The sequence below is a fragment of the Micropterus dolomieu genome, linkage group LG21 (assembly GCF_021292245.1).
Source record: "Micropterus dolomieu isolate WLL.071019.BEF.003 ecotype Adirondacks linkage group LG21, ASM2129224v1, whole genome shotgun sequence".
Lineage (NCBI taxonomy): Eukaryota > Metazoa > Chordata > Actinopteri > Centrarchiformes > Centrarchidae > Micropterus > Micropterus dolomieu.
In genome coordinates, this window is record NC_060170.1 from 1181456 (window position 1) to 1197175 (window position 15720).

Here is a 15720-nt window from a genome sequence, read left to right on the forward strand (position 1 = left end):
TCACAAACAAAAGAAGACTCCCAGAGTTTCATAGAATTAAAATATTGTAAACAAAGACTTTTGGTAGAAAGGTAAACACTGTATATTGTTGATCCCATCAGACACACACCTGTCGGCTCCCGCTGCCAACAGCCGACTGCCAGAAACAGCGGTTATAGCCTACTTATATTTGTACCGGGATGGAACGGCCGGATTGGTCTGTCAAATGCTGGACCCACTTCAGCACACAGATCCAAGAACACGACTCTAGGGAATCTGAATCGAGGTATTAGCCAGTCATCCTCATGGGCCAGGAAGTCTTCATGGACACTATCTAATCCTTCTACTCGAGTTTTCCTCTGCAGTGCCGAGGACTGGCGATTGTGCGAAAGCTGTCACTGGCTTTATTTCCAGACATTTTGTATTTACACAGTCCATCTGAAGATATGCCGGGTGAGTCGAGGTGAGAATGCAGATCTGTTTGTGCGCCACCATGGGATCTCTGTGCTCCTGACAGCAGCACTGCGGTTTTACACACGAAAACTAAACTGAAAACTAAATATGCATAGACGATTTTATTAAAAACTGCTAACGCTCTCTTCTGCACTTCTTTAATGTTATTTGATGTTATCTCACTGCGATGGACTGGCGACCTGTCCAGGGTGTACCCCGCCTTTCGCCCGATGTAAGCTGGGATTGGCTCCAGCCCCCCGCGCACCTGTACGCAGGATAAGCGGTTGATGATGGATGGATGGATGGATATTATCTCGGATTTTCACGATGATGTTAAATCCATCAGTTAGCCAAGTTAATCAGAATCAGAATCAGCTTACTGCCAGGTATGTGTACACATGCAAGTGACTTTGACTCTGGATTGTACAATGCTCAGGATGTGCTTGCTTACAATAATACAATAACACTTTAATACAGTAATAAAATCAAACACAGGCTACGGTATAGAGAACACATATGTAAACAAAACAAAATAGACAGAATAAATGTGTAATATCGGGGAGAGGCGAGCCTGCATCCTGCCGCCTGACATTATCCTGGCTTTAGGATGGCAGGTTCATAGCTGACCACACTCAGGCCCTCTTCTCTGCGCTTCGGGGGTTCCAACACATTCTCATCTCAATGCTCTGCAACGCTTTCAGACAGCGTGAAAAAGCGTAAGGATTTTACACTAAAGGTACCCTTCAGCGTCCGTATGAAACACCCCCGTTTGCTACGTTGCAGCAACACAAGGGAGGCTAACCCTACCTGTTAGTACATCAGCCGTGAGGCCGATGTGCGCAACTGTAGGGTTAGCCAGTCGACATGCATAAATTCAGTGACTTAGGTTAGGACTAACATTCACATTAACATCACGAACGTAGCTAGCTAGCACTTCCGGTCTGTACGGGATGCCCCAGAGCGTCTCACTCAAATAGACTGTCAAATAACTACGCTTTGTCACTCTTTCTCAAATCGTTGGTACATTGATTTAAGATTTGGCACTAATTTGGCTTATTTCTTTTACAATTGAAAGGTGCAGTACGGAACAGTCATGGCTCACTAGCGCGAGCACAAATAACACTGCTGCTTTGAATGTTTAAATGATAAACTGATAACGTGTGATATGAAGTGAAATTAAATATGTGAGAGGCATCATCTATTCCTCTCTCATTCAATTTCATTTTGATATTAAACCACTAAATACATGATCAAACTTTTATTATGTATCAACAGACATAATTAGGTTTTTGATTGACTACTTCATTGACATATACACAGTAACTGGAGTGGAAACGCCATTTTGAAACATTTGGTGAGTTTTGGAGTGAACTGACAGAGCCGGACAGAAGTTTGTGGAGGGTCCGCACATTCTCACGTCACGTTCATTTTTATACATCCCACGTGTGCGTGAAAACCAGCGTACGGAACCTTTTTGTGCGTAGGCAGCGTTTATACATGTGGCCCCTGCTTTGTAAAATGAAAAACAACGAATCTGTCAGTGTTTCCCACATTTTGCTTGGGCAGGCTGCCCGGATACGGCCACCCAAGTATATTCAGCGACCCACATTTTGCATGCCTCCCGAGAATTGCATGCACCTCTCATGTGGTAACGCTCATTTATGCTGAGAAAAGAGGTGGATTCAAATCTCGGCAGGTAGCCTACATCATCTGGTCTGCCGAATTATGCACTCACCTCTTAAGGTCTTTTTTAGACACCACCTCTGCACATTAATCAAACGAGGCTATCACCACATATTATGCTGAATCTCAAGGAATGCTACTTCTACTAAGTGTGATAAAATATTTACGGCTGTAAACAGTCATAAAATATATATACTTCGAATAACTTATCACCATTGATGAACCCTACAGTATTTGGAGGTGCATTCAATTCTCAGCAGGCATGCAAAATTTGGGATAACACCAGACCAGGTCAAGCAACAGTGAACACCTGCTGCTGTAAACTGAATCAGTGGAAAATTCCAGAAGATGAGTTCTGTGTTTTTTCCGCGACTCTATATAATGTAACCTACTTCTGATGAAAGTTAACAGAGCAGACATATACAGGGAGAGAGACACAGAAAAAAAGAGGCGGCGAGAGGAGATTTGTGGTCGATATCGCTCAGCGATAGAGGGGTTGGTTCTTGTATTTTTGAACTTCGGACAGATAGATGTTTCCAGTAACTGCCATGGATGGCAGTGAGTGATAAATAAAACTCTAGGATTTAAATGGTGCCCTCAGACTTCTTATTGTGGACACTATACCCTTAGTACAAAATAACTTCCCTGTCTTTTGATTGTATACTACCCCTCAGATTATTTAGCTTTGTTATGTTGCTGGTGGTGGTGATTCATCCAAACATGATTCTGGGCTTTAATAGAAACCGAGTCATGGGGTATTTCTCTCCCCGCCATGTTATCACTCCCCCTCCCTCCTCCAAATTATTTATTTAGTAAGGGTGAGAGACATAAAGGTAAAAGGCAAGACACCTTAAATAATTCAGTGAGGATCCAATACCAGAATGACAGGGCTGTTTTCCTGTTCACATCACTGATCAGACAATACCTGCAGCCGGGGTGGTTTAATAACGCTTCTGCTTTAAACCTCATGTTTAGATGAATGTGTCCACAAGATACAGTGGATTAATTTAATGAATAAAGATGACATGATGTCACATTGTCAACAGAGCAAATCCAGGCCGACAGACAAGACAGACCCAGCGTGTTGATTCTGAAATGAATCCTGAAACCTGAGTGTCACCTGGGCAGCTGACTCCCAGTCTGTAGAAGCTGGTGCTGGTATTTAACCACACACTGCCCCTCTCAATGTTAGTTCATCTGGGGCACTTGCTGAGGTTCAGCATTTACTAAACGCCATGGAAAACTTTTGGATGTATCAAGTAGAAAAGCTTGAAGAGGAACAAGCCAAGCAGACGCAGCAGACCCACCAACATGATGGAGATGAGGTGTGGACAGTGGGATGAGTTTGTGATAATTTTTTTAGTTGGTGTATTAAGTAATGCTTCACATTTGCAGCAGTGGTGGAATCAGTTGTCTCATGAGTGTTTTGATGTGTGGAGAGTTCTGAAATGAGAGTCCAAAATTCCTAATTTAAAGCCTTTTTGTGGATTTATACATATATGTGGTTGTAGCTCATAATGGTTGCCCCCATCTTTTGATAGCAATATTGATTGATTGATGATGACATGAAGGAGTAAACGGTACACTATTTCATTATGAAATGTAGAAGAGTAGAAAGTAAAAGGTTGTATAAAATGGAAGTACTTCATAACTGTAGTGAAATACAGTACCTGAGGAAGTGTACTCCACTGGATGCTGACACATTTATGTTTGGAATTAATTACAGAGGATCATACAAGAAAAGTGATGCACATTTGTATACCTACAGGTGCTGAGTGAAAACTAACAACCTCAACAAAAATGATATCATTCTATTATTAGATGCTAATGTACTGTCATGTAGGGGAGAGAATTGTGTCATGATGCATTGTTTTTAGCCTACCGAATATATTTTAATTACCATCAAACATCAGGCGCTTGTTGTACAAGTGTGAAACATCTATCAATGATAAAAAGCAAATGTTTGTTTGAATTTTCTGAACTAATGAAGTGATCACTGCCGACAAGCAGTGTTCACATGCCTGTCACAGCCCGGCTCTTTGGCTGCGACAAAGATGGGACAGGAGAAAGAAACTATTTATTTGACAAAATGATATTAAACAAAGATAATAACGTGGAAATCAGTATCTATCATGTTAGTATATGTGTGTGTGTTTGGAAATGTTAGTAACAACACAAAAGAGCAAACAGCAGCTGCACCCGCGATGTGAGAGACCTTTATAGCTCCCAACCACACAGTATATTACTGGACGAAGCCACCCCACAGATTTGAATGGAGAACAGTGAAGCCAGTTTTAGACCAATAAAATACTACTACAGCGCTACTTCCTGTTGGCACTAGCATCTACTGCGCATGACCACGCAGCATAAGCATGGTTTCATGACGTAGAGCAACAGCAGAAACACTGTAATTTTGGTAGCTGCATAGCTGCACTATGCTGCGCCAAAAAAAAGTCTCTTGGCTCAGTGTGTTTGTCTGACTCGGATCGTCACAGTTTAATCAGCCCACCTAAAAGGCTCATCTGCCAAACACAAGGAACCCTCCATGCAGGCTTTGGTCGGCTTTCACCCTTGGGTAAGCCACAGTATTTATTTCAAGATTCCAATAATAAATAAATAATTTTTTTTTTTTAGTTTAACTGGACCATTTCTTTCAGGTAAATCAACATCTGCATAAAAAAGACTCCAAAAGTCTCTATTTAGTGCATGGTTCTTTACAGTAAACTTTAAAGGCACAATGTGTGAGATTTTAGTTTAAAATATTCAAAAATGAACTACTTGATCAACAGAATGTGAAGAAGTTACACTTCTGTCGTCATGTCATAGACATCTATGTATTGCGTTGCCAGCTAGCCCTGGCCCATACTATGTTGTGAAGTTGACGTCATGCCGTGTTGAATTATGGGTTTTACACCGCCATGTTATGAGGCTCTGCCAGCCTTCCTTTTATGCACACACTGTCAGACTAACTAAAAAACCATTCATTTCTGCTCAACTTAACCAAAACTAAATATATCTGCCATCTAAAACTAGAAAAACCCGCTTTTTCTAACAATCAAAGATTATGACAGATCTGTTTTTTTTTACAATAATGTGACCGATCAAACCCACTGCCAGAGCCTCAATAAAATAACATAGCTGAATGTTTTGGAAAGTTTTGCATTTTGAAAGAGGAAAATAGAGGACTGCTATCTTGTCTTGTAGCTCGTTCTTCATTTCACACACTTACAGCTGTCAGGTCATTTGTGACACCTGCTAATGCCATTAGCTTATCTGCTAGCCATGCCTGCATGGCTTATGTTGTGCTCTATATCTCTGGTTGACATCTAAATTCACAGAGGTAAAACACTGAACTACTGGCTGCCCTGGTTTTGGCAATACAAAGTGTAGTGATTCATGTGGCTTAGAAGGCATTATGATTAATGATTAAAGTGAATTACCTTCATTTTGGCAAGAGGAGGTTGCAGATTCGGAGGTGCAATTTGCAACTCTCACCACTAGATGCCACTAAAACGTACACACTGAACCTTTAAGTAACTGAAGAAAGTGCCTACATAGAGGGTAGGGAGTAGTGAATGAGTGGGGATTTCGGGCACAGCCTTTAACTCACGTTGAATTAACTTTTGGGGCACCACCATTTGAAAAGGGAAAATGGATTAACGAATTAATTAATTTAGTCTCGATCTGAAGGTTGCTTCAGAGTTCTTATCTCAATGACCGTATATTTTATTTTTTGGCAATGAATGATTGATAAAAGCATGAATGCAATTTTAAATACAGATGAAACAATTAATGATGCATGAAAAACAGTGTGTACCAGGTGTAGTAACTCATGGAAACAGGAGACAGTGGAGGTTAATCAGTGAAGAACCATTCAGCGGGTGAGGTTTTGGTAGCAGAGAGAAATACTTCACTACACGGTTCTGTATCATGATTATATTGAAGGGAGGTCCTATTCCTGACCTAACGCTAAATTACTTTTATTAAGTTCACCTGGTTTTTCAGCCTGCCAGTGGACATATTGAACTAGAATGGAAAATACAATAATAACTTTGTCCGTATTAAGGACTAAAGTTGACAAACTCTGCAAATTCAGATAAGAATTCAGATACAGACCAGGTGCTCGGTACACTATAACGAAGAGAATTGGTTGCATTGATTTCCAACTTGGGTGCGAAAGACCAAGAACAAGGCTTTCAAATGAGTTATAATTTAGTTTAGGTTTAGAGCTGATTAGTAGGCTAGAGTCGAAGATAGCTGCAACTCCACCTCCTCGGCCTGTGCCTCGAGGAATGTGAGTATTAATATGACTGGGAGGGGTGGATTCATTTAGGCTAACATATTCTCCATCACCCAGCCAGGTTTCAGTAAGACAAAATAAATCAATATCATAATCTGATATTAGTTCATTTACTAGTACAGCTTTAGAAGAGAGAGATCTGATGTTTAAGAGTCCACATTTAACTCTCCTATTCGTTTGCACTATTGCAATTTATTTGCAATTTTTATGAGGTTTTTATGCACAGCTCCTCTTCTGTTTACCTTTGATTTAAATAATTTCGATGGTGGGGGGCAGACACCGTCACTATAGGGTTTTCACTAAGTAACTCCTGGAATGGAGGAGCAGAGATGTGTGTTAGACTGCGACTCTGCGTAGGGTTTTGGGTGGGTAACTGCTGAATTAGAAGGGCAGAGAAGTGTGTTAAACTGCGACTCTGCCTCCTGGTCTCAACTCTGGGTTGTCATGGATTTGGTCCACTAATAAACTTGGCCAGATTTCTAGAAATGAGAGCTGCTCCTTCCCAAGTGGGATGGATGCCGTCTCTCCGGATCAGACCAGGTCTTCCTCAGAAAGTCTGCCAATGATCTACAAAGCCCACGTCGTTTGCTGGACACCACCTCGACAACCAGCGGCGGAATGACGACATGCGGCAATACATGTCACCACTGGTCAGATTTGGCAGGGGTCCTGACTTAAGTCTATGAGGACCACAAAGCTCAAATTATATGTTTTTTGTCCATGGGGTGAACAGTACATTTCATCATCTGCCCATGTCCACAAGAATCCCTAGAGTCCTATGTGCAGACATCCCTGTTCAGCCCAAAATGTATACTCTGTGTAGTATCTCCAGAACCTTTTGGAGTACACAGGACCCTTACTCACCAATGGATGGCATCCTCAGAAAGCTAGTCTGTGATGTTTCAACATTTTCTCTCAGCCTTAGTGTCTCCTTAATGGAAGACTGATTCTCAAACTCTCACACATCATGTTTTAGTCACACTATTTGGCTTCACATTTGTAGTGACCAGTAGAGTGAGAAACCTAACCTGTTTAACTTCAACAGGATGCAACGGAAAGTTTACCATTGAGAATGTTGTACTGCAGAGGTACATTCATTTGGTGTTCATTTGGCAACACCAGGTACATTTGTGTTAATGTAGTGCTAGGTTCTGAGTTAAGGATTTCAACTGACAGATTGTGTGTGTGTGTGTGTGTGTGTCCCACTCCTTATACTCTCCCAGCAGTCTCCTGGTTCAGGCTCGCCATCTCCTCCAGGAGCAGAGTCATCCAGCAGACATCTGCTGCAGGATGACAACTTTGAATCTTCTCCCTCCAGTAAAGAGGTGAGTTCAACATTTTACTATTCATTAGATAGTAACTGAACTGTCTGGTTTTCACTTCTGCAAGTTGAAGTAATGGAAAAAATCTTTCTCCTCTCTTTTTACTAACAGTCCAGGAGAAGCCTTGCATCATTCCCCACATACGTAGAAGGTGAGTGCTTCCTCCTCTGGTGCGGAGGTTTTCTAAGTGTGGAGAGTTGAAGGGGTGTTGCAAAGGGAGGTGAAAGGGACAGGTGTAAGCCAGTAGGCCTAGTTTGGAAAAAAGTAGGAATTTCCTTTTTATGTTTTTGCCTCTGCTCAAACAATCAACCTGGTGAAATATGGAAAGCAGACGGACTGTTCGGAATGAACATGGAGATTCCGGTGAAGGAACTGGACCTGGAATCAAAGCTGCAGGTAGTGGGATGGCAGACACCCTGTTCCACGATGATGAGAATGCCAAACAGTGAACTGATGGTTGGAGTAAAGGCACTATTTGACTCTTGATTGACATGAAAGACCAAAGGAATAATTCATAGTTTTCACATGACGTCACACTCCAAAGAAAACGCTCCCTTGGAGGGCAAAAAGACGTTATTTTCCGCTGCCTGCCAACCAATATGCAAATGATAAACTGAGTTTGTTACTTTTTGCGCTGCCAAAATGCTGGATGATTGTTGGGCTTTTGGATTTACTAATCGAGGAGACAAGCTGTGTTAGGTGAGGGATTCCCCAGAAGGTAAACGTAAACATACCGCAGTCGAGCGGCGGCAGGTAGGCCTACCTGCCGGTTTTTAACGGTAGAAATGCAGCAGCGGATGCTGTAACGTTATACGGATCAGATATGATCCGATCAGGGGCGGCTGTGGCTCAGGAGGTAGAGCGGGTTGGCCGTTAATCGGAAGGTCGGCGGTTTAATCCCCGGCTCCCCCTGGTTGTCGAAGTGTCCTTGGGCAAGAAACTGAACCCCGAATTGCCCCTGGCGGCTGTTCCGCCAGTGTATGAGTGAGTGTGAATGTTAGTTTCCGTTTGAGCACTTAGGCTCAGTGTATGAATGTGTGTGACTGGTGAATGCAGATGTAGTGTAAAAGCGCTTTGAGTGGTCGAAAAGACTAGAAAGGCGCTATACAAGTACGGAGCATTTACATATGCCCAACACTTGCAGTTTGTGTTCATATCTTTCTTTTTCTTAAGTTGAAAGGTCCAAATAAAATTTGACTGCTTTTGCGGCGTCTCTACGGGAGAGTTGCGGTGTGAGCCGCTATGTTGGTCTGTTGTTTTGCCCTCCAGGTCACTGCGTATGTCACGTGACTGAAAACGATGAATAGGGTGCAAGATTGTTGTATCTCAGAAAAGTCAAAATAAATCACCTTGTTCTGCAATGGATATGAAGTAGTTTGGAACTTAACTCAAAAGATTAGACTGTATTTACAGAGCATAGCTTGCCTTTGAATATGATGTTGACCTTGGATGTCATGTAACATTATCAGTGAAAGCTGTAATTATTACAGCTTTGATCTATTTGAAAGACTTAATTAATTAATTTAAATCGTATAACTTGTACATTTTAATAGTATTAGTATGAATAAATGAGTACATTTAAAAATATGTTTATAATAATAGCCTTCTCTGACACATGCTTAAATCAAGAGAAATGTTTGGATTTTCACGTGGAGGGCTACAAACTACATTATCTGAACAAAACAATATAGCATGAATACATTAATAATGGCATCAAAATACGTGAGAGAAGTAGAGCGATTGCACTCAATTCTGTCTGTTGGAAATGATCAGTATTTATACTGAGTAGCATTATTTAACTTGCATTAAATTCACCTCCGGGCACCACCCTTAGAAAAGAGAAAATGATAGGCAATTAGTTAATTGAGTCTCAGTCTGAAGGTTGCGTAAGCCCTTGACCCCAAAACAGTGACCATACTACCAACACGACTTCATTCCTAAATGACAATTGTTTGCCAATGACTCCCAAAACATTGTATACTGTTGGAGAGTACCAGCGACAGGCATACCATTGCTTGCACCCATGAACTATACAGCCGTATTTTGGGGGAGGATGGTCTGTAATCAACTTCTGTATCAATGAATGGTTTATATACATACATACTACACACACAAACTAAGTATGGCGTAAATTCAGCCAGGCAGAGAAGTCACGCTCAACTCACAATCCCAGCACATCAGCTGATAGCAGCCCATCTCTAAGCCAGCCACATCAGCTGACAGCTCAGCAGATTCCCCTCTTAGCATTCATTGTCATATTCCATACAAGGTGCCTTAATTAAGCTGATTTAGTCTGCCTACCTTTGTTGCTTCCTCTGCTAGCAGCTTGTAACCCGCCGCCACCCAGCTCCTCCTTTCAGGCTGTGTCTGATTAATCATATAATTCCAGTTGTATTGATGCGTGTTCTGTTCTGTACCCTGGGGGGGGGGGGGGGCTGCTCTCTTCCTTGGACTTTCCATGTATACGTCTTAGGCACGTCGAAGGGCAGAGAGATCCCAGAACAGAGCCATACCGCCAAACATGACTTACTGCTGAATGAACAAGTGCACACAATTTTATAATTTATTTATTTATTTTTTAATTTTATTTATTCAGGGGAGCTTCACTGAGAGGAAGTCTCTCTTTTGTAGGAAGGCCCTGATCACATTCACACCTGGAAGCTGCCCAGTACAACCGCGGCCTCGTCTGCTGGCCACTAAGCAGCTCCACTGGAGCTGTTGGGGTTATGGGCCTTGCTCAAGGGCACCTCAGTGGTGGTAAATGAGGGAGGGCAAGCACTGCTTGGTTTACTTTCCACATCTGTGCGACAGGTGCTGTTAGAGCAGCGTAAGTAAGGTCTTTTAGAAACAGGGTTGTGCCTAATGTTTGTGCACAAGTGTGCAGGTGTGTGAATGAGCGAGCATCGGAAAGTGACGGTGAAAGTCAAGAGGAAAAGATTAGCAGTTGGCAGCAAGTTGTCAGTCAGAAAGTAAATGTGTAGTGTAAGTCACAGTAGGCCCGTTAACGCCAGACCGTTCAATTATATTTCAGTTTTGTGGCTGTTAGGAAAAGAAAGGACAGTGGTGACCATTTAGTAGGTTAATAAAGCAAGTTAGGGATGCAAACTAGTCATTTTAAGCTAATGAGGATGTTGTCATGTTGCCTATTTTATGTGTTACTTTCTTATTGAATTATTGAGGTTAGTTGGTAAAGATTGAGTGAAGCAAAACAGTCTAAACATATATCTGGTTCTACAGCTGTTTCTAAGGTTCCTGAGTTAAGAGATAAGTCGGTGCCAGTTGAGGGCAGGTCTTGGTGAATTTTGTTTAATAGTTAGAATTTTATCATTAAAGAAGCTCATGAAGTCGTAACTACTGAGAGCTATGGGAATACTTGGCTCAATAGAGCTGTGACTCTCTGTCAGCCTGGCTACAGTGCTGAAAAGAAACCTGGGGTTGTTCCTATTTTCCTCTGTTAATGACGAGTAGTACGCTGCTCTGGCATTACGGAGGGACTTCCTATAAGTTTTAAGACTATCTTGCCAAATTAAACGAGAATTTTCCAGTTTGGTGGAACGCCAATTCCTCTCAAGTTTTGGCGATATTTGCTTTAATTTGCGAGTCTCAGTATTATACCATGGAGCTAACCGTCTTTGTTTTAGTATTTTCTTTTTTCTTTTCTAGACTTGATAATGAATTTAGAGCTGATGGAATCGCATCCTTAAATTTACCTACAGCACAGACAGATACTATACAAGATGTCTGTCTTTAGAGGTTTGTGCTGACATTTGAAAGAAGTAACTCTGCATCAGACTTATGACAGATCATACCACAGCTTGTTTTCATTTGTCATACAAAGTGGACCAGTGAAGTAATATGGCTACAACTGCAAACATGTAAAAAGTTGGCCCCTGCAAATGGCTGTAAAGACCAATCATAAAGCAGCTTATGTTTACAGAATCCATATCTCCTTGAATGAATGAATGCATATGCAGTATATCACAAAAGTGATTACACCCCTCACCTGTGAAGCTCTGCTGAATGCCCAAGAGGGTTCAGGCAGTGCTGGAAAATAATGGTGGCAACACAAAATATTGATACTTTGGGCCCAATTTGGACATTTTCACTTAGGGGTGTCCTCACTGTTGCCAGCAGTGTAGACATGAATGGCTGTGTGTTAGTTTGAGGGGACAGCAGATTTACACTGCAAGCGATACACTCACTACTTTACATTGTTGCAAAGTGTCATTTCTTCAGTGTTGTCATGAAAAGTCATTGTCATTGTCATTTACAAAAATGTGAGGGGTGTACTTTTGTGAGAAATGGTACATACATAATAAAGTTATATCAGAAGGTGCCAACCTTTCAGCAAGAAAAAATATTACATATTATAATAATTAGCCTATTACTGTTATGTATTCAACGTATTTGTCATTATAGTTTTTTAACAGGATCTCTTTCATATTTTGATTTGATCATTTGTCTATTATCTATTTTCATACTGAAAATCTTGATCAAACGAGCATTTGCCTTCTGTTCCATTGGAGATTTCTGTCCTCCCTGGTCTTGCCTTAGGACACTTTACTCTCTAACAGGTGTACGATTCAAACTCCACACCTTCTGCTCCTGAGTGTTGCAGTACTTTGGATGACCAGTGGCCGAGGACCTGAATGGTTTAATCAGAAATGCCTAGTCTGGCCGCCGATGAGGAAAGAATGGGTTAAATACTGGGGATATGCCTGAAATGCAGAGGATTCTGTTCAAATGTTTCTGAAACCAGAACCGAGAGGCCATTTTTCCTCTTTCAGTAAGAAAACGTGGGTGTTGTGATGATGCCTTGGCAGTGTACCTGGAGTCGATGTTGATGATACAGGATTATGATGGAAGTGAAGGTGGGTGAAAAGATTTCTGGTAGTTCCCCCTTTTGCGGTTTTGCCCCTTTTGTGGTTATGGTTGATGGCACTTCCTGCAAACTTGTTCGGAATCCGAAAAACTACCACACCGGCAAGCAAATTTTTTTGGGTGCGGGTAGAATGTCACACTCTCATCTGCAATGTCCTCCTGCTCTGACATGATGGAATTTATGTCATAGATTGTATTAAAAAAGGCCAGTAATTGCCACTATTTGTGCTGGAGGCACAAAGTCAAGGAGCAACAACAACTGCAGTTAATGACTTATTAAAAATGGGAGAAACCCATCAGTATTTATAAATAGATTACCAACATTTATATACTTCATCATAACTAAATAATAGGATTCACAGTAAGTTATAATCAACATTTAAGCAGTATTACTATTATAAATTGGTACAACTTCTTGCTCAAAATGAGTATACTACATGTTACTTTATTAATCTCAGTGTGTGTTGTATTGTGAGACTGAACCACTCTCCTCCCTCCAGTCCCAGGCCCATGTGACCCAGAGGACTTGATCGATGGGATCATATTCGCAGCCAACTACCTGGGCTCCACCCAGCTGCTGTCGGACAAGACACCGTCTAAAAACATCCGCATGATGCAGGCGCAGGAGGCCGTCAGCCGCATCAAGGTGAAAACACAGAGTACACACTGGTCTGCACATGGATTTTTACAGCCACAGTCAAGCTCAGTCAAACTGACTGAACCTGTTTCCAGATAAATAAATGATACAGTGTAGAGCCTGACCGATTTTATTCGTTGTGCAGATATTATCGGTCGATATGAGCTAATTGCACGTAAATTAATTGCTGTTTATAACAGCCGATTTATGACTATTAAAAAGGAACAGAGAGTCGGATCCTTCATTAATGTCATGTCAGTGTTGCAAAGTTTTCCCACCGGAGGGCAATGTGCAATTCCCCTGTTGATAACACTGCCCATCACAAAACAAACCAGTCAGCTGACCGGAGTCTACTGGAGCATGCAGAACCAGGAAGGGAGAGGGCTGTTAGGGGAGAGTTGGTTATTCGTCACGTTAAATAGATGACTTAAGTAATAATAAAATAGCCCCCATCACTTCTCCTCTCCTGAAAACAGCAGTTTAGCGTTACAGTAGGTCTGTGGTGGACGCTGTTGCTACGCTGCTGACAGACTTGATTCTAGATTTATATCTGAAACACTAGTGAACATTCCTATCATTTCTCCCTAGTTCGTCACCTCTAAATATTCTCTAACATCACTTACAGCAGCCTTTAGCTAAATTACAAAGAACTACAAAACTAGCTAATGCCATGTTTATCAGTGGCAGAGCGCTAACGTTAATGAGCGGTAGACTATAGTGTTTAATGTATTCTAAATATTTCTGGGACCCGCTTATCTGTAGTTACAGTCGGTGCGTCAGAAATTATTAAACCAGAGGAGACGTGAATAAATGTGAGCAGAATAAGAATCCAACACGGCTTCCTGCCAGACAAAGTTATCTCCCCCTGGTTGCATGTCGAAGTGTCCTTGGGCAAGATAATGAACCCCGAATTGCCCCTGGCGGCTGTTCCTCCAGTGTGTGAATGTTAGTTTCCGTTTGAATGTGTATGACTAGTGAATGCAGATGTAGTGTAAAAGCGCTTTGAGTGGTCGAAAAGACTAGAAAGACGCTATACAAGTACAGAGCATTTACATCCTCTTTCAAATGTGCAACATTATTGTGAAATCTCAAAGTTGCAAGACCTCGTTTTCGACAGTCATGTAGAATTAGATGCATTCAAAAGCAGCATTTGGAATTATTATTGTTAGTACTAGTAGTAGTACTAACTACTAGTAGTAAAGTTTTTGTTTGGCAGGCCCACATAATAGGCTACATAAACTCATTCCTTTAATGTTCATTTGTACACAGAAAAATAGAGGTGTCATTTATGTTTCCTAAAGGTGCATTTGTCAAAAAAGTACCCTGTAAGGTACGAAAATGGTCCTTAAGGTGTTAACCGCGCACCTTTATTTATTTTTAAAGGTACAGAATCATTGCTGACAGCAAAGGGTACTGTACTTTTAACAAGCTTAAGGTACAGGCAAATGATGCAGAAAATCAGTGATGGCCGCCAACGGGACATTTGGGGATGCGGTGACCCAGTGGGTAAGACACATGCCTTTGGTGTGAGACACCCGGGTTCAATTTCTAATGTGACACATCCACCAATGTGTCTCTAAGAAAGACACTTAACCCCTGGTTGCTCCAAAGGTGGGCAATTTGTGATATATATAGCAATTGTTAGTCGCTTTGGATAAAAGTGTCAGCTAAATTAATAATTATAAAGGTACATTTTTGGGAAACTTCCGGTCTAAGACGTGAATCCAATGCGAAGTCCCATAAACCTGCAATCTATTGAACAGCCAGCAGGGGGCGATTCTTCTGGTTTCAAAAAAGAAGTCCAGCTCCATTAGAAATAATGGTAAAATGACCCTACTTCTCAGCTGATTTATTACCTCAGTGAACACTTTCATAATGAGTTTATGGTCTCAATCGCTAGTTTCAAGTCTTCTTCAAAACAACATGATGTTCATTTAGTAATTTATGGTCCCGTTTAGAGCAAAATAGACCATGAAGCTGAGTATGCTTCAGGGAGGGATTATCTGTCATTGACAAGTCATTATCATGGCGACCTGTCAATCAGGCTAGAGTGACTCGTACCCATGGCACTGTGTAAATGTAATTGAAATTTAAAAATCTTATTAGGAGTCGGCTGTTCACTTTCTCTGGTAAGCACATTTAGTTTTAAGCCTGTTTTTCTATGTGTCAGAGCACGTCAGGCCTGAGCTGAGGTTGTGTACACCGTTTGCCCTCTCTGCTCTTCTGTTTGTGATATAAGTTATGCAAAGAACACGCAGAGAATCCATTAAATGAACAAAACTTCAGAAACATTTCTTTTATCTTCCACGAGAATACTGCCACTGTGGAAGAGGGTGAGATGGAAATGTATGTTGTATGTCACTAATATGTTAGACCATACATTTACTCTTACTCTTATTTCAACTGACAATAATGAAGACTTATTTGAAGATTAAAGGTGCTCTGTTGAGTTTTCATTCAGTGTT

The 15720-nt window shown here is 41.3% G+C and overlaps 1 protein-coding gene across 6 annotated transcripts in view; it reads left to right on the top strand.

Moving 5' to 3' along the window:
* Nucleotides 1-15720, top strand: part of apba1a (amyloid beta (A4) precursor protein-binding, family A, member 1a) — a 99415-nt gene that overhangs the window by 64190 nt on the left and 19505 nt on the right. For 5 of the 6 annotated variants that reach the window (XM_046035211.1, XM_046035210.1, XM_046035213.1 and 2 more), the window contains 3 exons: nt 7639-7740; nt 7849-7888; nt 13119-13264. In XM_046035211.1, coding sequence (XP_045891167.1) covers nt 7639-7740; nt 7849-7888; nt 13119-13264 — 288 coding nt within the window. The remainder of the gene's footprint in view (nt 1-7638; nt 7741-7848; nt 7889-13118; nt 13265-15720) is intronic. The other variant, XM_046035214.1, reaches the window with a different exon arrangement.